The following is a 23,469-nucleotide window of genomic DNA, read 5'->3' as shown; positions in this document are numbered from 1 at the left end:
GGTAAGGCTTAATCTCAATTTTAAAGAAATGTGAGAGATCTTATCAATTTAATTGTCTATCACTTTTAAGTGAACTAAATTGGTGAATGCTAGACAATTAAATCGATAACAACAAAAATAAAACATGTAGTGACGATTTGGCATGAATGTATAAATGAATTAAAACAAGTCCTAATATGGCCACCTAGTTAATCTAATTAACTAAAATTATTACACTTCGGAAACCAACTCCTTGGTCCCTTGAGTCTTCATAAATTGGCCTCCTTCTGTAGGATTTCGGAACGCCTTTCCGAAAACACCGTCTTCATGAAAACTCCGTCTTTAGATGCTTCATCTAATTACTAATAATTAAATTACATAACAATACCCTATTATACAATTTGTAATAAAATTAAAATAAAAACTATTAATTAATTACAAATTAGGCGATCCGAAATCGCAATTAATTACAAAACAAGTCGATATTCCCTTACATTACGGGAAATACCAACTTCTACCTATGGCCATATTAGGAAAAATTACATTATTATAATGCAAAAAAAAAACATTCATCCAAATGAATAATAAAATGCATTATGGAAAATGACATGCCAAATCGTCTAACTTACCAACAACGATCATTTGAGCTTGCTTTGACGAAATTTTTACAAATAAAAATTCATAATCAATTCTTAAAAAATTTTTAAGACATACTCATGATACGAATCTAGTCATATATCAAAATAATTATTCTCAACAATTATCTTGAATTTATATGGGAATTAAAACACAATTATGACAAAAATGATATAATAATTCACAATTATCATACAAAAATTCCATTTAATTTAAAAATTTATGGAAAAATAAATTTCAAAGCCATGAACATTCTGGTCTTACACCTAAAATGCCATGCAAGTGAAAATTTTTATTTTTAAAATTTATTTAAAACGATTTCACAATTTAATCGGTAAAGCGACAATTTTTACGATTTAATTCTAAATCAAACCATAAAAATTGAAATGACTTAAAATAAAATTTTGTACATTTTGGAACAATTTCCAGGAGCTAAAAATTCAAAAATTTCGAGCCCTAAAATTAAATCAGTATTTATTTGCAAAATAACCATTATTTACCAATTTTTATCAAATAAAAATCAATAAACTACCTAAATTAATCACATTAATTTAAAGTTTCTATTTTTCTCATAAATAGAACATGTATGTGGTTATTTCTAAATAAATATGCATAAAATTAACATGCAATCAATTTTAATTAACTCTTAATTAATTTTAATGCATTTTTACTCAATTTTATGCCATTTTAGGTTATAAAAAGTGGAAAAATTTAACAAAAATCAAAGTTTCGTCCCATATCATCCTAAGACTAGATTATTTACATGTAAGACCATATTATGTGATAAAACTAATTTTAGTAACATAATATCAATTTTATTAATTTATCTCATAAATTACTAAAATCGTCTTAAGACAACATGCATGTATTTAACAATGCTCTGATACCACTTGTTAGTCATTTAGACCATTTTATACTCATCTTATGAAATCAAAATTACTAATTAATTTGATGTAATGGTCTAAATCTACATGCATGCAAATAAAAATAACAAAAATGGTGTAAAAACCATTTAAGAGAAATTTCCTTACATTGATGATGGAAATATAAAGGGCACAACTCAAGGACTCCTTCCTTGATGTTGTTCTTGAGCTAATAGATGGTGGATGATCCTCCAAAAACCAAATTACCAACTTAGGTAATCTCCTTTGGATGCACCCAAGATTAAACCCAAAAATCCTAATAATTACTAACTAGATAATTAGTAGGATAACCTTGTATACTATGTAATATTATTACACTAATAATATTAGTTTATGTATATTATAGTTTTGTGAATTATTTTTGATGATGATCAACAATTTGATCAAGTTTTTGATGAGAAAATATGAAGAAAATAAGGTTTTTTTTTCTTTCTCTTTTTCTCTTCAATATGGCACGACCAAGGGTCTATTTTGAGGATTTTTTGGTCTCCAAAATCATCATCTAATGAGTGTAAATAGTGGGGTATTTATAGAGAACAAAATGTAAAGAAATGAGTTAAACATTTCTTAGTGGGTTATGCCACATGTAATAACACTTATCTTATACAAGTGTCAACCCACATGTAATATTTTGGTCCATTTCGATTTCCGACATTTGTCCCACAAATGCTTATAAGTCTTATATTTAATTATCTTACATAATTAAATATTAATTTAATTATTTAACAGTTAAATAATACAAATTAACCACTAATGATTACTTAACTATTAAGTAATCATGAGACCATTTTATCAACATATATTGTGTCAATACTACCCCATTTAGCTAATTTTACAACCTCTTGTAAATTAAAATAGCTAATTATCTTTACCTCAAAACTTATACATATATCGTATAAATTTAATTAATTAACAATTAATTAATAAATTCTAATTTATATTTATTAATGAATTATCACATAATTAAATAATAAATCCTCTTGGCCCGAGTTCATAACCCGTCATCAAATAATACATTCACACGACTTATTAAAAGTCAATTAATGCAAGGAATTAATTATATCGTATCTCATACAAATAATTAATTTATCCAATTTGGGCATCATCCTATAGGTGTGACCTAAAGGGATCAGCTGATCACCGCCGTCACACGACAGTAATGTCAAACTCTAGTCAGCCAATCATTACCGATTAACAATGACCAGCTGACAAATAAATAATATAAATCCCTAATATTCCTTTTACAAGATTTATTATGTAAACGCACCCATTGTGGAGGACACTACTCCAACAAATCTTTCTTGGCAATGTGAAGGATTTAGCATCTTTTGTTAACCACCCAAATTTGTCATCAAGAGTATCATTCGTGACCCATTTGAATTTTTGAACCATGGTGGCTAGATCAATGATATGGCCTCCCTTAACCGGTTTATAGGTGCTATCCTTGTTGAAGTTCCGGTTGAAGTGTTTTGCCAAATAAGTTACCAAACCTCCATTAACAATAAAGGCCGTGCCTTCTTTGCCATGATCGACTTTGAGCCACCTCTCAATCAAAAGTTGGAGAATGTTGCACTTTTTGGTGAACTTTCTTCCAATGTTCAAGGTCGACTCGAGATAAATAAAGTCAAGTTCGGTGAAATGGTTCGTTCCCTTCCTAGCAATCAAAGTATGCCTAACAACCTTGTGCCATACCCTTATGCCCGGATGATGGACAAAAAGAGCACGACAATCATGGTAAGATGTAAACTCTCTCCCGGTAATATCCTTCCATAAGGGAGCGGGATCATACTTGGTAGGTTTCTTCGTGTAGGTCGGGTCATTGCTAAGGCCAAAAACATTACCAAATTCTTCAAAAGACAATTTCCTATCAACATTCTCGAGCTGGAATTCGATGTTCCTTAGAGCCTCCACCTTGGTAACTTTCAATGAGCTAAAAAACTCTAAGGTGAGGGATGAGTAAGTCAACTCTTGCATATCAAACAAATTACTCAACCCCATGGACTCGAAAAAGGTCTTGGTTTGTTCTAAGACACCCAACTTTGACAAGGTCTCTTGGCATATGAATTTGGTGGGTAAAATAGATTTCTTAGCAAAGGAAACAAATTTCTCCCTATGAGAGTCGGATGTGAAAATTACCTTCGGATAATCATCTAGTTTTTCAACAACCGGAGTAGAAGTAGTAGCTTCCATAGGAGGAATAGACTCTTAAATTTCCATCCTTGCATTTTGAACCACCAATGCCGTAGATGCTTGAATAGCTTGAAGAGCTTGTTGTCTTTTGGAAAGGTTCTTCTTTGAGGGTGCCTTGCTTCCACCTTTTGTTCTTGTCATGTTCTCCTTTATGTAGTAACACCAAAGATAAGCTTGATTTCTTCAAATTCCAATAAGACCCAAATCGAATTAGGATAGTTGAATTTTGTCTTGTATCCTAAAAATCAACTCAAACTTTGAAGATGTTGGTATTTTAATCACTTGTTGTTGGTAAATGAGTGATTTATTTGAGTTTTGAGGGAGTTTGGTTTTAATTTGAGTGATTTTGGTTGAGAAATTTGATGTTGGTTGTTAGAGAGAATGAGGGTTTTGAGGGTTTGGAGTTGTGTTTATGTTGTGAATGAGTAAATGAATTGGGAAAGTGGGGTTTTAATCCCGTTAGATTTGAAAATCAGAGGGGAGACGAGCGGACTGGGGTCAGAACGCTCGGATTCTGCTGCAGTTGGCTTCAGGAAAAAGACGTGCTGGGACGAGCGTGTTCTGAGGAAGACGAGCGTCTTTTTGAAGGAGGACGAGCGGATTGCTGCCGGGACGCTCGGATTCCTTGTCAGGGAGAAATCCCAATTTTTACCAGCTGTAGGATGAGCGGATTCTCTGTAGGACGAGCGTCCTGACTGAGACGAGCGGATTCTCGAGTGGGACGCTCGGATTCTCAGTCAGAGCAAAAACTTCTTTTTCCAGCTATCTCAGGACGAGCAGATCCTACCTAGGATGCTCGAATTATCTTCAGGACGAGCGGATTCCATTTGGGACGCTCGGATTCTCCCTCTACCACACGAATTTTGGTCCATCGGTGGGTATTTCATAACCCGTGTCATTAACTCTTCATTCCTCTGGTCCTCATTGTGGGGGCACTACGAAGGCTTGGATAGCCTAGGCAATTGCTATCCCCACATTATGTCAAAACACTACACATCAATAATCACATAAGTCCCTCCCTCACTTTCTCTCAAAATGATGAAAATCTTGATCAAGGCATAAAAATACAAATCCAAAATTGACAAAAATGCAATACAATAAGTAAAATGCAAGTTAAGGGGTTAGAATATTTACAAATGGTGGTTTAGGGAGGACTCCACCAAACTCTCATCCATTAATGAGATGTCAAGGGGGCATGTTCAAGGTGTTGTTTATGTTGCTCAACACCTTGAAGAAGTAGTCGAAAGCTTGTTCATTGTCATGATAAAGATCTTCAATAGACCTTTCCACTTGTTGTTCTTCATGGTGGTCTTGGGTCATAGCATTACCGATATAGGGATTAAATATCCCTTCAAACTCATCATCCCAAAGACCGCATACTTCATCTACTTGTTGCCCAATAATATCACAAGTTGTCAAGAGCAACTCTTCTTCCTTCTTATCATGGCCAATGAGGCCTTCTTCTTTACTTGTCATGAGTGGTGGTGAGCTATTCAAGCTCTCATTCTTGTTGAAACATTCTTGTTCCTTGGACGGAGCATCTTGGAGGTTACCCATTTTCTTCTCCCATATGGGTGGTGATTCTTTACCCATAGCTTGTTCTTTGCATTGAGATGCCAACTTCTTCTTATCACTTACTCGGCTATAATGATCAACCATGAAACACGGCTCATGCAATCGGGGAGCTCTCATTGTCTTGTCAAGATTAAAAGTGAATGTTTTATCTTCTACTTCAAGGGTGAGCTCTACATATTTCACATCAATCACCGCTCCCGCGGTGTGTAAGAATGGTCTTCCTAAAATGATAGGAATGTTGGAGTCTTCCTCCATATCAACAATAACAAAGTCCACCCGGATGAAGAACTTGCCAATTCTTACCGGCACATATTCCCATACCTCTAAATGTGTCTTCGTTGATCGATCTGCCATTTGAAGTGTGATATTAATGCACTTAAGTTCTCCCATTCCTAGCCTCTTGCACACCGAATATGGCATGACACTCACACTTGCCCCAAGGTCAGATAGAGCTTTGTTGATCGTGGTATCACCAATGGTACATGGAATATAGAATTTTCCCGGATCCTTTAGTTTTGGAGGTGAACTTCCTTGTAGGATGGCACTACTCACCTTAGTGAAAGCAATAGTCTCAAGTTTCCGGATGGATTTCTTCTTTGTAAGAATATCTTCCATGTATTTCGCATAGGCCGGAACGTGATTGATTAATTCCGTGAACGGAATTGAGACTTCCAAGTTCTTGACAATCTCCATAAACTTCCCAAGTTGTTCATCAAACTTAGGCTTAGTTTGACGACTTGGAAATGGAAGCCGAATCACAATAGGCTCTTTCTCTTTAGCCTTCTCTTCATTCTCCTTTGAAACTTATTGAATGGTGGGTTCTTCTTCTTTAGAGTTTTCAACAACTCTTTCCTTGTCACTAGCATTCACAACATCTTCATCAACGGGCCTCTTCGGCCCTTCATACCTTGTACCACTCCTCAAATGGATGGCACTCACCGATTCTTGTCTTGGGGGATTACCTTGAGGTGGTAATTGTCCCTTTTGTCTTTGTGAACATGAAGATTCCAATTGAGACATTTGGGTCTCCAACATCTTTGTGTGAGCTAGCTAGTATGTTGTTAATGGTGATGTCTTTTGCTTGGCTATCCTTTTGCATTTGAGTGAAAAATTCTTGTTGGTTCTTTTGTATTTGGAGGACCGCTTTTTGAACATCAAAACCTTGGTCATTTGTTTGATTGTATGGAGTTTGGTTTTGATTGTAAAAGGGTCTTTGAGCTTGGTTTCTTATTGGAGGTGGGGTGTATGTTGTTTGAGGGTTTTGAACATTTTGGCTTTTGTATGAGAGGTTGGGATGGAATTTGGTGTTTTCATTGTAATAGTTGGAATAAGGGGTACCACTCTTGTATACTTGGAAAGCATTCACTTGTTCACTTGTTTGCCTACATTCACTTTGGTCATGTCCCAAAGTTCCACAACTCTCACATACTCCACTTGGAATTGATGAAGATGCCACCATTGCATTAACATGTTGCTTAGGTGATTTGGAGGCTTCTTAAAGCTTAGCCATAGCCTTTTCAAACTTCAAATTAATGGTATCAATATGAGCACTAAGTTGAGCACCCAACTGAGTAATAGAGTCCACTTCATGCCTTCCTCCTCTAGTAGCCTTACGAGGTCTACTATTTTGTGAGTTATGCACAGCCATTTCCTCAATCTTGTTTCATGTTTGATTATCGTCAACCTCGGTAAACATACCATTTGATCCCATATTGAGAATGTTTCGGGAGTCTTCGTATAGACCATTCCAAAATTGTTGTACCAAGAACCACTCGCTAAGTCCGTGATGAGGACATGAGCGGCAAGTATCCTTGAATCTCTCCCACGCTTCATACAAAGATTCCTCATCCCTTTGTTTAAACCCGGTGATTTGGGCTCTCAACATGTTAGTCTTTTCCGGAGGATAGAACTTCTTGTAGAAAGCAAGTGCCAATTTCTTCCAAGAGTCAATACCAAGAGTAGCCTTATCAAGGCTCTTTAACCATTGTTTCGCGGAACCAATCAAAGAAAAAGGAAATAAGACCCATCGAATTTGCTCTTGAGTAACTCCGGTTTGAGAAATCGCATCACAATAGTCATAAAAAGTCTCCATATGAGAATGAGGGTCTTCACTAGGCATCCCCCCAAATTGACTTCTCTCAACTAATTGTATAAATGCGGATTTTGCAATGAAATTACCGGTCAAATGTTGTGGTGTGGAAGTACCATTTGGTAGGTTCTCCTCGGTTGGTACGGAATGTGATGAAAATTTAGGGATTGTGGGTTGATTTTGTGGTTGATTATGTGTTGGGTTATCCTCTCCTTCTCTTACAAAAGGGTTGATGAACTCAATGTTATTTGGTTGAATGTCCACAATCTCACTAATACCTCTCAAAGTATTCCTAGCAAGTCTTCTATTGTTGGTCAAAGTTCTTTCAATTTCAAGATCAATGGGTAACAAGTTACCTTGTGATCTCCTAGACATGCAAAATATCAAACAACTTGAAAACAATTAGAACAAACCTTGAGGAGTTTTACTTCCCCAAGGTAAAGAAAGACACAACTAAAAACAATCAAAGAAAATCATATCAAGTTAACACCGTCCCCGGCAACGGCGCCATTTTTGGTTCGTCGGTTTTGTTACTCGTCGTCAAAAGTTACCTAGACCAAAACAATATTTATAACTTCACAAACTACTCTACTCTTAGTAAAGAGGTAAGTAAAGGTCGGATCTCAAGGGACGGGTATTGATGTAGGATTTTTGATTGCAAATGGTCGTGTCTAAGGGTGTCACAATTTGGGCTGAGGTAGGAGATTAACTAAACTAAATAATAATGCAAACAAAATAATGAAAGCAAGCAAGATGATTAAAATGAGATGTAAACAATTGATTAAAATCACTAGGGTGTCATGGGTTCATTGGGAATTCATGGAATTTGATCATACAAACATGTTTTCTACTAGATGCAAGCAATTATTGTTGTAATGGGATCGAGTTAGTGTATATCTTACAATCCCTAGGCAGGTTTGGGTCCCGGAGCCGAATCGATTAGACTATACAACACCCACAAGTCGACTTAATCCTTACTATGCAACTATATGCATGGTCTAATGAGACTCGAGTTGGTTTATGTCTTACAAGTTTCACTGAAAAGGTAAGTGATGGGTAAAAAATGCAAGGATTTATAGGCTCGCATTTCATCAAACATAACATGTGCATAAATTGAAATCACAACAAACAAACAAATTAATTATGAAAACATATTAGATTTAGCATGAATCAATCCCCATGTTAGTTTCCCCTAATTCCCCATTAACCCTAGTTAAGGAAACTACTCACTCATTATCAAGTTTAACATGCTAACAAGGTTGTCAATCATACTAGCAAGGCAAAACATGATAAACAAATGAAGATGATTAACAATAATTAAAAAGGATTAAGAGAGAATTATACCTATAAAGATGATTCCCAATAATAAAGCAAAGAATAATAGAAGTACTTGATGATTGATGGAAGGTTGTCAATCCTCCAAATAAACCCAAATAACCTTCTAATTACCCAAAATAAATGATGAACGATAGTGAAATTAAGGAATGATTAAGAAATGAGATTTGTATTAATGCTAAATTAAGAATTGATTACAAGATTAAGAGAGTATTAGGACTTAATTAAGATCCTATTAAGATGATATGATAATCTAGGTAGTACAATGAGGTATTTATACTAGAGATTAGGTACAAAGATTAGGGTTACTAAGGGCTTAAATGACTATTAAGACCCTTAAGAAGAGTTGAGGAAGTGCTCCTCTCCAAGGAGATGCTCATCTCCGTTTTGGTGGTCTTTAAGTAATACGCTCGTCCCGAGCATCTTGGCTGAGGGACGGTTGGTTCTGCAGCAGAATCCGAGCGGATTGTGGGTCGGGACGCTCGGATCATTAGGCCTCAAGACAAGCGTCTTGGCATCGGGACGCTCGGACTGTAGTAGGGCGACGCTCGTCCTGGGCACTGCGACGCTTGGATTCCTTCACAGTCACTTCTCTTCTTTTCTTTCTTTAACAATCCTCGGGGATCTTGTTGGAGATGCAAGGTTCCTTTCATCATTGCCCAATCTACTTTATTATCTACATAGGCCTTCTAGCATTGTCTTCCCTTTGATGCTTGGTCATTGAATTCGATCAATTTAGCTCCATTTTGCCATGAAAATGCAAGGTTTGCACTCCTTTCCTACCAAGGGATCAAAACCTCAAAGAATATACAAAACGAGAAACTAAAGATAGTAAATGACCCAATTATGTACTAAAAAGCATGAGAACGAGGCTAATTCGGGGACTAAATATACTCAAATTTGAGTCACATCAGTTCCTTTAGGGAACATGACTATATATTATTCTTTGAGTATTTTCATATATTATTATATGAGAAGATCAATAATTATAATTTCATAAATATATATAATGGACATTAATAATTACCAAAGTATGAATCAAGGACCACAACTTTTTCTATGTACTGTAACCTTTATATCAACTAATAAATATTCTTTCATTCCAAGTTAACCTTATATACCCCATATATAATTTAACCATAGAGTCATATATTATATATATGTTCATGCAACCCACAATTACACATATAAACTAATTAACATGTGATCAAACATATTTAGTATTCCTCATATGCCATAAAACTTAAAATGTGCATGCATATAAACTTTATTTTATTTTATTGTTTACGAATAAGATAAACCATCATCCGAATTTTAAAGTCACGGCCGAGTTTAGTTTAAAAAGTCGAGGTTAAGTACAATACCACCACAGGCGAACAACTTGAACACTTGGTCACACGATAAAATAAGAGCTTGTTTTCTCAGAAATTAAGTTCAATCATTAAGACCCATAGTACAAGCATGTTACTTGTGGCGAATTGGCGAATGATTAGCAATAACAAATATTTACTACATAATTGGATTCCACCCTAGAAAGTAAAGATTCATTAAGACTTTACCACGATCTTGGCCTTTTGTGATTTTGCTTTCATGTGTTGACCTTCTCGTATGATTTTATTTTTACGCACGCAACGGTTTTCGATTTACAATCACAAAAATAATTCAATTAATGAAAGTTGACCATACAAGAACTATATATCATATATGGTGACCGACATACATAAGCAAAAATAAACCAATTAGAGGAAAGATAATTCTTAACTTCCAATCCTCCATAATATGTACTTTTAAAATCCAAAATCTTACTTTTAAAATCTAAAATCTAAATAGTATACAGATTAGAATTAGAGACAATGTGTCGTAATTTGTATCAACAATTACATAATTACACTACTGTGAAATTTAGGCCACAATTTTCATATCTGTAAACAATATGAACTTCCGGTTATAATTTTGTATATGTAAATACTATGAACTTTGGTCATAGTATGAACATCAAAATATAAGGGCTCGTATATCATTTTTCTTTTCTCATATCAAACTCTTGCATATATGAGTCATATTCTCACATGACTTTTCTTGAGATATTCACTTTCATGAGATATTTTCATTTCTTTCAATGAACGAATTTGGCTCAATAAGGCCACATCATTAAGCTCAATTAAGGCTTCTTTACTTGGCTCATCAAATGCCACATTATCAGGCTCAATTAAGGCCGCAACATTAGGCTTATCATAACGCCATATTCTCGATCTCTGCTACAGACAGAGTCTTTATGAGATGTCACATTCACTTCAAGGAATGGATCAAATTTCATATCCTATTATACAGTTCAACATTAAGTGAACAAGAATCAATTCGCAAATAAATTTGCCTTTCAAAAAAACCGCTTTAAACTCATTTGCGGTTCAAAAACACAGCTGTGAACTTCTGGTCACTAGCATTTACACACGGACTTCTGGCCACGTACATTATACAATATGAAAATATTGTACTGATGAGACAGTGTTAAAATTATTACACACCTTTAAAACTTTGAACTACAGGTCAAAGTCATTATACGGACATATCTCCTCATCTTTATAAAGTAAATCCCTTGGAACTTCAGGTCCAAAATTATATGATATGTCCTTTTTCTGAAACTTATTTACCATAAAGCATTATATAAATTACTCAAATAAGGCAATTCCTAAAAACCCAAATCTATTAAAAACAATAACACAAGGAATCACAAGTTACTTACGGACGTACCTCTTGATCAAGTGAATAAATATAATAAGATCTGATACGAACCTTCATTATCAGATCTGAATAATAATACAAGTATATGATTGGTTAGAAACTTGTGCTGATAACGTGTTGTGAAATAAAAACAAGAGAGAATAGTAGAGGGAAGATAGTAGAAGAAAGAGAGACAAAACTGTATATTATTCCATTATGAGGGGGTATATATACACATACAATGAGGGTAGAGTTTCCATAAGAAAATACACTCTAGAATATTCTAAGATATGGACATCCATATAATATTATACTATAATAATATTTCATAACAAAATCATCTTTTTAATCTTAAGCATATTTAGTTCGTACGCTTTCTATCCAACCTTTAGTAAGTACAGGAACTGGATTCTACATAAATATATTCTCGACAATTAGCCTTGCTTGACTACAAGTAGAAAATACTACCTCGCTGAAATGCATCATCAACATGGAGCCACCAAATGTTAATGCAGACAATTTCATCTATTGGAAACATACTAGTGATGGTCTATATACAGTCAGTTCAGCTTACAAGACTCTTATTGCTAAACATGCTAAAATTGATGCAAATGCGCATGTGAAATTTTGGCGCCAATTTTGGAAACTAAAACTTCACCCATGCTGCCAACTCTTTGTATGGAAATTGATGCATAATACTCTACCAACAAAAGAACTACTATTGCAAAAAGGTTTACAATTATCACACCGTTGTGTCTTTTATAAGCAGTATCCAGAAACAGCGGATCATCTATTCAGGCTTTGTGAAGTGGCTCAAGTCATATGGAAAAGTGGTGATTTAGGACTACGTGCGTCTATGAATCCACACATACCACTGCAACAATGGATATCGGATTTTATCGCTTACTTTCTGAAGAATGATCGTCATGACTATGGATATAGGACAATTGTTTTCTGCTCTACGTTATGGGCCATTTGGTTAGCCAGAAATGATATCAAGTTCCGACAAAAGAATGTTAATCCGATCCAAATACTACATCGGAGTAAAGAGCTTGCACGTCAACAATTCCTCTTACTTAGCAATGAATGAACAATAAAACAACCATCCAATAGCCCGTCTACAAATATTGAAGACCATCAAATACAAGTTGCAGTAATTCGTGGTAAGCAATTCGGAATTTTCGGAATTGCGTTGTTTTTTGAAGATACTAAAGAGTTACAAGAAAGAACAGTTAGATCGTCTTCTGGTAGGCTATCGCGCACCTAAAAAAGATAAATACCCTAGACACAAATGAATGTAGTAGTAGGAGTGGAACACAAGGAGACGTGAGTTGCTAAACAAGTTGTCATGGAGTGAATTCTATCAAGGTCGGTTATCGATTGATTGTTTGGTTGGGTTTGTAAAACAATGATAAAGTAATGAAAGAAATCAATAATAAAGAAAGAGCCTAGGGAAGTCGGATCACATATGAAAATTATGTAATGCTTCTGTCAAACTAGGAAATTGATAATACGATAATTGTTTAGGCTTAAAGACAACCACCTCTCGGCCTTATTGTCAACCATAGAACGACTTCATTTCCAACAAAATGCAATGAATACGAGCAAAAACACCTAGAACACGGAATTAGCTCACAAATACACTAATAGAAGTGCAATGATCAAATAATCTGAGCTAAAATAGGAGGTTAAACTATATATAAAATGGACCTATCATCTTCACTCATTCAAGCGCTATCAACAACATTACTTCTAGCTATGTAATGGACGTTAGAACACAACTATACGAAAGCTATCTTTCTCATTCCTTCTCAACAACTGGCTCAAATACTAAGTCTTAACACCAAAATTCTGGTACACATCTGCAATACCATAGATAAAATTAAAGGATATAGCTATAGGTTTAGTACGTGTCGTTTTCAATTCTGTAATAATAGAGAAGTTAATATTGTTCTCACTATAACATCTACATACTCAAAATGCAACGCTCAGAACATAATACCCGTGTAATTTGTTGACATATATATAAATAAACCGTTTATTGTTAAAAAAAGACTACAAGTAGAAAATATCCTTAGGATGACTTTAAAACTGGGGTTAATGTCTAAAAACAAGAAAATATTAGAAGGAACTTATTAGAGTTTTAGTGTAAAACCCCCTTCTTACCCGGGCAAGGTAATGGGAGGATGTTACCATCTCGGTTTCCCAAGGCGGTGAAATCAGAGTTGCAATTAAGAAACAACTTAAATAAATAACAAGTTTAGTGATTATAAATGATGAACAAATGAATAATAAATGTGAACTAGACATTATACAACTTGTCTACCATCGAAGATATCTATCTATGTTATACGACTCCAATTCCGATGCTCGTCTCGTCTCCCGCTCGACATCAAACCAACCAGTACTTAACCTGCTCCCCATATGATCGGAAATATCATATGGATCGACACATGCCACCCCGGAAATAGGTGACAATTAAACAGACATACAACATGCCAGTTTCAATAAATAAATATAAGACACAACATGATAGGTAAATATGCAATATGCCAATGATATGTATGCAACACAACTATACAAACACCAAGCTGGTACCGGGACACGCCCAAACGTACTCACAACCACTGGTGCCAGGGACACGCCCACGACACCACACCTCACAAACAGGTAGCGGGACACGCCCAGACGTACCGGGTCCAGAAACCAACCGTATCCCCTGCCAGACGTCGTGCCTCAACCACACGAGTCCCTCCGTACTCAAGCCATTAATGTGCACATCTCTCTTGGAGTGGGAAGCTCCAAGAGGAGACTCAAGCGTAAGACGGTCTCCCAACCGTCGTATGTCTCCTCAACAACCAAGTGTCACTACAAATGATCTCCAATACAACACAACAACAACAACAACCATACATGAAATATAAAATACAACACCAAATATGTGACTCGTCACGAACTCAGTCCCAACATTTTATGAACAACAATTCCTTAAATACCAACATGATGTACAAATCGACTCACACATGCAATGAAGATGAAAGACACACAAATATGTATACTAAGTATTGAAACCAAGTAGGATAAACCTACCTTTTAACATTATTCACAAGCAATCCAATTAATATGTAAGATACGTCTCATAAGACTGTCTCATCCTCTAATATCACATAATAACTATCACAAATCGTCCTAAACTATAACATAATACAAAATCCCTTATTATTACCCATATATACCTACTAATTACTTATTAAAAAACCTAATTAAAACCCCCCAAAAAATTAGGGTTCATACTAACTAGAGAAAGATAGATCTCAACTTACAACGTGGATGAAATGAAGAACAAAGTGAGAAATCCCTTAAACTAAGCTTGAATCCCATATAAATGTCTTTATGAGGGTTTTAGAGAGAAGGGAGAGAGTTTGGAGAGATAAGGAAGAAGATAGAAATAATTTTGGGATTTTGGATAAGAAAGAAATCTAACCAAGTTATCACGGGTTCTGAAGAGCCTCACTTAGTCAAGTAGAGATTTTACTCGACCGAGTGACTCATACTCGATCGAGTACAGAGCACACTCGATCGAGTGACCTTCACTTGATCGAGTGTTCGGTCTACTCTGTGAGTACTACGCAGTTCTCAGCAATGACCAGGTTTTGTAAAATAGTCATATCTCATTCGTTTCTTGGTCATTTTGGGCGTAAGACCTACCGTTGGAATCGTAAGAGAACAAGATATTACCTCAAATTGGAATCACATAAATACCATATCTAGATCTCAAGTTATGACAGTTTTAAGACGACCCTTCTATAGGCGGACATTATAACAACTCCACTAAGTCTAGTACAGGTTATATATAATACCCCTAATTTCCGTAATATATTTCTTTAATTTTATTTTCCCATATTTCATATTTTATTTTCCGGGAAAATATCCGTCTCTTCTCTTTTGGGCTCGTTGGGCTCGAAAACGGTGATGACCCGCTCCTTCCTTGGGTCTCACGTGATTCTTGGTGTAGATGGGTAAGTTTTGGGCCTAAGCTTGAAATAAACCGATGAGCTTCTCTATAAATAAGAAGGGAATCCAAACCCTTGATTTTCTTTTCTAATAATTCTCAAAACCCTAAACCTAATTTATCTCCTCTCTTCTCTCCCTTGTGCCGTTTGCCTCAACCCTCTCTAGGGTTTCATGCCGCGCCTCTTTCCTCCTCCGTTCATCATCTTTCGTGCTTAGATCGATCCTACTTCTTTGATTTATCTATCTTCTTCGTAAGTTTTTACGTTTCGCGTAGTTTTTATAGTTGTATAGTTTTATATATATATATATATATATATATATATATATATATATATATATATATATATATATATATATATATATATATATATATATATATATATATGGTTAGTATATTTATTAGATTCGTTATCTTTGGCACGTGGATGATTCAATAAAGGCGTGGAGACTGCACCTGGAGAAGACATCTATATCGTGGAAGACGATCTCTAGGGTTTAATTCGCTAATAAGGTAACTAGGTGTTTTTCTTTAATTGTGTTTATGCCAATTGATGTAATTAATGTGATTTAATGATTGATTTGTATGATTAGCACATGTTTTGATTGTTTATGATCATGTTAATTATGTTTTCGCATGTTTTTATATGATTTAATGTTTTAATTATGTCTTGTATATTGTTTACATGTTTAATATGGGTGTCATGAGCGCAATTAGGGTTTACGAATCAAACCCTAGTGGCGGCATGATAGGCGGCCAAGAGTTCTCTCCAAGTTATAGCTAAAGCTAGTGTAACCTTGATGATGATTCAAGTGTTATAGCTAAAGTTAATACAACTTTGGGTAGTCACTCTAGTTATGACTGAAACAAGTATAACCTTGGATATATGAATCCAGGTTATAGCTGAATCTACTGTAACATTTGATACGAGTTAAGGTTATAGCTGAAACTAACGTCACCCGTTGATGCGGGATTTGTTTGGTCTATGTTTGGGGGAGTAGCAGAGGCAGTGGTTATACGCTCTGTTCCCCGACTGTCGTTCGGTGTGCAGTTATTGCACCGAGAGGTCTGGCCAGGTCTTAGGCATATAGGCAGTGGTTATATGCTATATATAGTACCGATAGAGGCAGTGGTTATACGCTCCATTAGGTAGAGGCAGTGGTTATACGCTCTGACAAGTTAGAGGTAGTGGTTATACACTCTAACGGGCGTTCGCTCCATTCGCTATGCTTTGTTGCTAGCTTTGTGCCTTCTGTTGCTGTGGATTTTGTGTTAGCGTATTCGCTATGCTTTGATGCTAGCATTGTGCCTTAAGTTGTTAGGGGTCGTGTGCTACAATGGTTATTAGTGTACATGGTCTAGTTCTTACGTATGGTTTAGATTTGCATGATTCTGTCTAAGATTGATAAGTCATGGTAAGCTTTGTTGGGTTTTTCATGAGTATAGATGATCTCACATGTTTACTGGTTTTACATTTCATTTGTTAATGATTGTTGATTATATTCAATTGTTGTAAACATGACTGGGAGAGCATCTAGTTACTCCCGACTGATTGTCGACCCCCTTCTCAAGTTGTTCAGGTTGAACGCTTGTTGCTGACTGGTTGATGCTTGCTTGGGGAATGTGCGAAGCGAGCTTAATAATAATTAGGATTTTGCTTTTATATTTTGAGAACCTATGAATAATGTATTAGTTTGGTTTTGTTTTAGTAGCGAACCGGATTTGGTCAGGTGTTTCCGCCACCTTGGCCCTTTTATCAGTATCTTACTCTGATATTTACTTTATATAAGTTTTTCCTTTGTTTTATAATCCGGGTTGTTACATTATACTCGGTCCACTTTATATTCATAATTCACTCCCGAGTGGCCTCTCGCCTAGAATAAGGTCTTATCACGCATCTTAAGGTTCCTTTGTGGGTTTCAAAATATCCGGGTGTTACAATCTTCCCCCCTTTAAATGAACTTCGTCTCCGAAGTTCGCCTCACTCTCTCTTTTCACAACTATTCCTCAAGCTTCCCTTAAGTCTCATTACCGTTTCTCAAGTACTTTCTCGCCATTATCGTTGTCCTTTACTCTATCGTAAATTCCGTCAAGATTGTTATTATCATCATCACTCTTATTAACCACACATGTTTATCGTACTCATCCTAAAGTTCTTTGCTAAACTCTCATTACTTCCTCTCGTTCCGTACTTTCTCTTTCCTTAATTTCCGAATTATTACTTTCACTGCCCCTAAAAGAGAACTTCGTCCCGAAGTTCAATTGTCAATCCACATTATGTGTTCTCATAATGTTCATTACCAAATTACACAAATGACTAGGTTCCGGGTTCATCACTCTCTTTTTGTACATGGTACTATCGATATAGCTCAAGAAGGTCAAACCATAAGGCCGACTCCAAAGTTCAACTCTCTAATCTCATGAACGGCTCCCAACTTACGTTGGTCACACACACACACACACACACACACACACACACACACACACACACACACACACACACACACACACACACACACACACACACACACACACACACACACACACACACACACACACACACACACACACACACACATATATACATATATATCTATCACGCGATATGACTCGATCACTATTACGTATATATATTTATTACGTCACGTCTCATACACTCACATGTATGCACCTCAAATCACGGATATATCTATCATGCGGACTCCATGAGACAATTAAGAAATGCCAAAACTACTCTTGATGTGACTCATCATATTCAATACTCCCATTTTCCGCATACGCCATGTCATGCATATTCCGCGCCAAATCCACCACATGATCACACATGTATTTCCACATCCGTCTCCATCCATCATCGACACTCCCATTTGTAAGGAGAATTACAATCACTCAATCATACAAACAACCATTATGCGACACACAATTTGCACTCGTCACATGATATGGACATCGTTATCATAAAATAAAATCGCGGCAAAGAACATGCATCATACAAGCTTATCACATCCTCTTGTCATCAAATTACTCGTGTCAAATAACCATTTCATTTAATCTTACTTTTAAAAAACAAAATGCCACGTAATATGGTCAAACGTAAAAAATTCAGAAAATAACACCCATATAGGGTCATCATGCTCATCCAAACACAAATCTACCATTATAAGTCATAAGACAAGGGTATACAGCTAATATTTGGTCGAATATTGACAAAATAGGGGTCAAAGCAGACCACTTGATCGAGTGGAATGGGCCACTCGGTCGAACAGAAGGCACTCGGTCGAGTGTTAGGTACACTCGACCGAGTCTCACTTGGGCAGATTCGTGCCTCACTTGTAGTCGTTTTAACACGGTCGATTTTACTACATCATTGCGAATAAGTGTCAATGGTGGCTAACACCCCCCCTAACAACCAAATGTAACGAGTCTTGGGCTTATGGCCACGATTAAAACAACATAAAATAAGTTGTACGAGTCACACTACCGACACAACATGATATTTTAAAATTCGTTTCACAACTATTCCATCTCCCCCTTCTTAATCGGTGACGATATCATAATACCGTCACCAACAACCGCACTGTATTGCAACACAATAGTCATATTGGTACCCATAACACTTTATACTATCTCATGGACATAGCTCTAACAATACATTATTCACAAAGAATGATAACTACATCACCACTCGAGTAAACGCTGCAACGAGGCATACCATGGATGTTTCACATAACAATTAAAAGACAACTTTACAGACAACATTCATACTACCACTCATAGGGCCGGAGTCCCACACGACTACTTTCACACTTCATGCATACATATATACTTAAACTAAACGGTTATCCTATATCATACAAGTGACCCAAAATATCTTAACAACAAGATTGAATCCATACGCATTACATCATACTCTTAATTTCATAACCGTGAAAACCAAGCTTGGTAAAACCAACTCCACCATTATATATCCCAATTATTAAAACTCAAACTCATCCCTCTTACGTCACGGCCAACAACATGACCTCCTCACAAGGGTTCAACCGAAACTTGTAAGAAATTCCTTATTGAATGTCGGATTACAAAACTTGCAAGATTTCTAACTCGTTTATCGTTCTAACGCCCTCTCTCATATTCCGGTCTCATAAATCTTCATCACCATCTATTCGATTCATACCATTTCTTAAGTCCAATCTTACACCCCAACCACTATTAGTAACTCATGCTATCACTCTCCTTTTTAAACATATTGGGATGCCACAGAATCCATTTCACATGTCAAATTCCGAATAGGAGTGATGAGAATTAAGACAATCCGGAATGGATACAGAAGAGGTAAGAATTGAATAAATTGGGACGGATAGAAATTTTCCTTAGTGCTTTAAATCAACGACCAACACTTGATAATAAATCCTTGACACAAGTTTTCATTCAAACAACGTTAATTTCGACACGAGTTTCCCGGAAAAGAAGTCTTGGTGAAATCACGTCATAATCTAATTCCAATTAAGATGATGATAAACATTTAACAACCTTGACACCATTATTTCAAGAATGATCATAAGAGTCAAAATTGTTTGGCATACTTCTACATTTTCGAAAATTTTACGAGACCTTAAGTGTAACACCCCCATACTCCAAGTGCCTTACCAGGACCACTCAGGTATGAAGACATTACCATCTCGGTTACCCGAGGCAATGATAATCAAATAAACAATAAAGAAACAACGTTTAAATAGAAATACTTAGTGAAGGGTTACAATTCTCGAAACCAAAACCAAAAGTATAATACATGTTCTCAAACCGATCACATTGTTCTAATCGAAATGTAAAGAAACTACTAAGCTACAAATGAAGACTTCTATCATCATATCGTGGCAATCCCAGCTATCCGAGTACTCATCTCATACCTGCTCAATATCCGCTCACCATCCCCGAATGGATCACCGCAGGTTTACAAAACAACAACCGGGTCAGTACTAATCACACAACTCAATATATATCAACAATAAGATAAACAACATGACTTAACGTCACACACATAACCACACCAATTCCAATCATCTCAATCACCGATCGTCCACTTTGGACCAGCCCGCGATGGGGGACCGCAGCCGTACCGACCAAATCCCTGCTCCTCACAGTGAGCGATAACCCTGTCCATTAATGTGCACATCCCTTATGTGGCGGGTTCCACAGAAGGCGAAACTAGGGCGTGAAGCCACTCCCGCAAGTGACCCCACTCAGCCGAGGACACGCCTCGAGAACCATAGACAACAATCACAGTCACAATCACAACCGTCACAATACAATTACTATATCAAACAATCAATCTCAACACATCAACAATCATCCCGTTATGGGACTAATACTGAGTAGGAAATCCTACCTGGAAAGCACACAATCAAACGGTCTCTACTGCTGTATCAAAAAGCTTCCTCTACGAAACCTCCTCCTATCATACAACATACAAATGCTACCAAATCACATACTACTCAAAAACCCCCAAATCCCTATATTAGGGTTTAACCAAATCAAAGGAAAGACAACAAAAAGGGTACATAGATCTTACCCTCGACGCAAGGATCTCAACGGTATAACCAACGATGAGAACCGACCTTCCAAACTCCGGGATTTGCTAACGATGCGATTAGGATTAAGAACGTACTTGCTTCCTCTCTTTAACAGTAATTTAGGTTTTGCAAAAGTGTTTAGAATAATGACGACGAAGGTTATATATCTTAATCGCATAATTAACAAAACCCGAGAAAAACTCCCCGTAAACCGGCTACTCGATCGAGTACCCAAGGTACTCGATCGAGTACCCCCTTACTCGATCGAGTATCCTAGTTACTCGATCGAGTACCCAACAGGTCATAAACTTTTCTAAAACGCAACTTACCATTACTCGACAGAGTAAGGCCTACTCGATAGAGTACCCAAAGACTCATAAATACGGAGTATTACAGTCTTCCCTCGTTAAAAAGAACTTCGTCTCCGAAGTTCAAACCACAACTAAACAAAGGTACTCCCATAACACTCCTGACTCAACAACCAAAACATAATTCAACATAAAACATGTTACTAATCCAACTCATCCCGACAAACATGCCGACACAACATACAAAAAGGGTGTAAAACTCTTAAAAAAATTGTTCGCGATCATCTCCTACCCCCCTAAAAGAAACAAGGTTACGTCCCCGTAACCACACATACCTGATCAAAAAGAAAAGGGTAACGCTCTTTCATAGCTTCCTCTGGCTCCCATGTAGCTTCCTCAGTCTCGTGGTTAGACCAAAGGATCTTAAGCAAAACTGTCTCGCCACTCCTAGTCTTCCTAACCTTTCGGTCAAGAATCTGCTTAGGCACCTCCAGATATGATAAGGACTCATCTAGCTCTAAGCTCTCTGCCTCTAATACATGTGATGGGTCACTCACATACTTCCGCAGCTGCGATACATGAAACACATTATGCACTCTCTCTAACTTGGTTTGGTAAAGCCGGACGATATGCAACTTCCCCAACTCGCTCTAAGATCTCATAAGGCCCTATAAACTTCTGACTTAGCTTGCCTTTCTTCCCAAATCTCATAACCCCACGCATAGGAGACACTTTCAAAAGAACCTTGTCCCCAACTTGAAACTCTATGTCCCTGCGATGTAGATCTGCATAACTCTTTTGCCTATCCCGAGCTGCTCTCATCCGTTCCCCGATCATCTTAACTGTTCCACCATCTCATGCACCATCTCGGTCCTAAAACCCTTTGCCTCAAAGACTATCGTCCCACCAGATTGGACTCCTACATCTCCTCCCATATAAAGCCTCAAACGGTGCCATACCAATACTAGTGTGATAGTTGTTATTATAAGAAAATTCTATCAAGTCCAACCTCTGTTCCCGCCTACCACCGAAATCCATCACACAGGCTCGCAACATATCCTCAAGAGTCTTGATTGTTCTCTCATCTGTCTTTCGTCGCAGGATGAAATCTTTGTACTCATCTTCAAAGTTGTTCCCAACAATTCCTGCAACTCTTTCCAAAACCTTGATATAAATCTCGCATCTCTGTCAGACACTATGTCCTTAGGGACTCCATGTAACTTAAGCACGTTCTTTCGATAGGCCATAGCCAATTGTGCCTTAGTCCATGTATCTTTCATTGGAACAAAGTGAGCTGACTTGGTCAGTCGATCCACTATTACCCAAATCATGTTGTTACCTTGTTGACTCTTTGGTAAACCCACAATAAAATCCATGGAAATGGATTCCCACTTCCACTCAGGTACCTCTAAAGACTGAATCTTACCTTGTGGTCGTCGCTGTTCCCCATTAACTCTTTGGCATGTCAAACAACGGGACACAAACTCAGCTGTCTCTTTCTTCATCCCAGGCCACCAAAACGTTTTCTTCAAATCCTTGTATAGCTTGTCACCACCTGGATGTACTGAATATGGTGTACAATGTGCCCCTATCATGATAGTCTTTTTCAACTCCTCATCATTAGGGACACACCACCTACCATCGAACCTCAAACTACCATCTGTATGAATAGAAAATCGGGATACTGTCCCTTTCTCTACTCCAGCTCTCCACTCAACTATCTTAGGATCCAACGCCCGCTTACCTCGAATGTCATCATAAAACTCAAGTTTGATCTTGTCATATCACCCATGGCATCTCCTTTCTGCATCATATGTATCCCAAACCTCGCTACCTCATCTCTCAGCCTCATCAAAGATAGAGTTGTACACAGAGAATGTACACTCTTCCTACTCAAAGCATCGGCAACTACATTGGCCTTCCCTTCATGGTAGATGATTTCCATGTCATAATCGCCAATCAACTCCATCCACCTCCTCTGTCTCATGTTCAACTCCTTTTGAGTGAAGATGTACTTGAGACTCTTGTGATCCGAAAATACCTTAAAGATTGCTCCATAAAGGTAATGTCTCCAAATCTTGAGAGCAAACACCACCGCACCCAACTCCAGATCATGAGTAGGGTAGTTCTC

The 23,469-nt window shown here is 36.9% G+C and overlaps 1 protein-coding gene and 1 non-coding gene across 2 annotated transcripts; both read left to right on the top strand.

Moving 5' to 3' along the window:
• The first annotated feature begins 7,081 nt into the window (after positions 1–7,081).
• On the top strand, positions 7,082–7,188 carry LOC141610320 (small nucleolar RNA R71). The gene has a single exon (XR_012528223.1). It is a non-coding gene; the product is annotated as a small nucleolar RNA R71 (small nucleolar RNA).
• A 4,750-nt stretch (positions 7,189–11,938) lies between these two features.
• Positions 11,939–12,538, top strand: LOC141607909 (uncharacterized). The gene has a single exon (XM_074427257.1). The coding sequence runs from the start codon at positions 11,939–11,941 to the stop codon at positions 12,536–12,538; it is 600 nt and encodes a 199-aa protein (XP_074283358.1).
• The last annotated feature ends 10,931 nt before the right edge of the window (positions 12,539–23,469 follow it).

Source organism: Silene latifolia, chromosome 10, assembly GCF_048544455.1.
Source record: "Silene latifolia isolate original U9 population chromosome 10, ASM4854445v1, whole genome shotgun sequence".
NCBI lineage: Eukaryota > Viridiplantae > Streptophyta > Magnoliopsida > Caryophyllales > Caryophyllaceae > Silene > Silene latifolia.
This window is presented reverse-complemented; position numbering and strand designations above follow the sequence as displayed.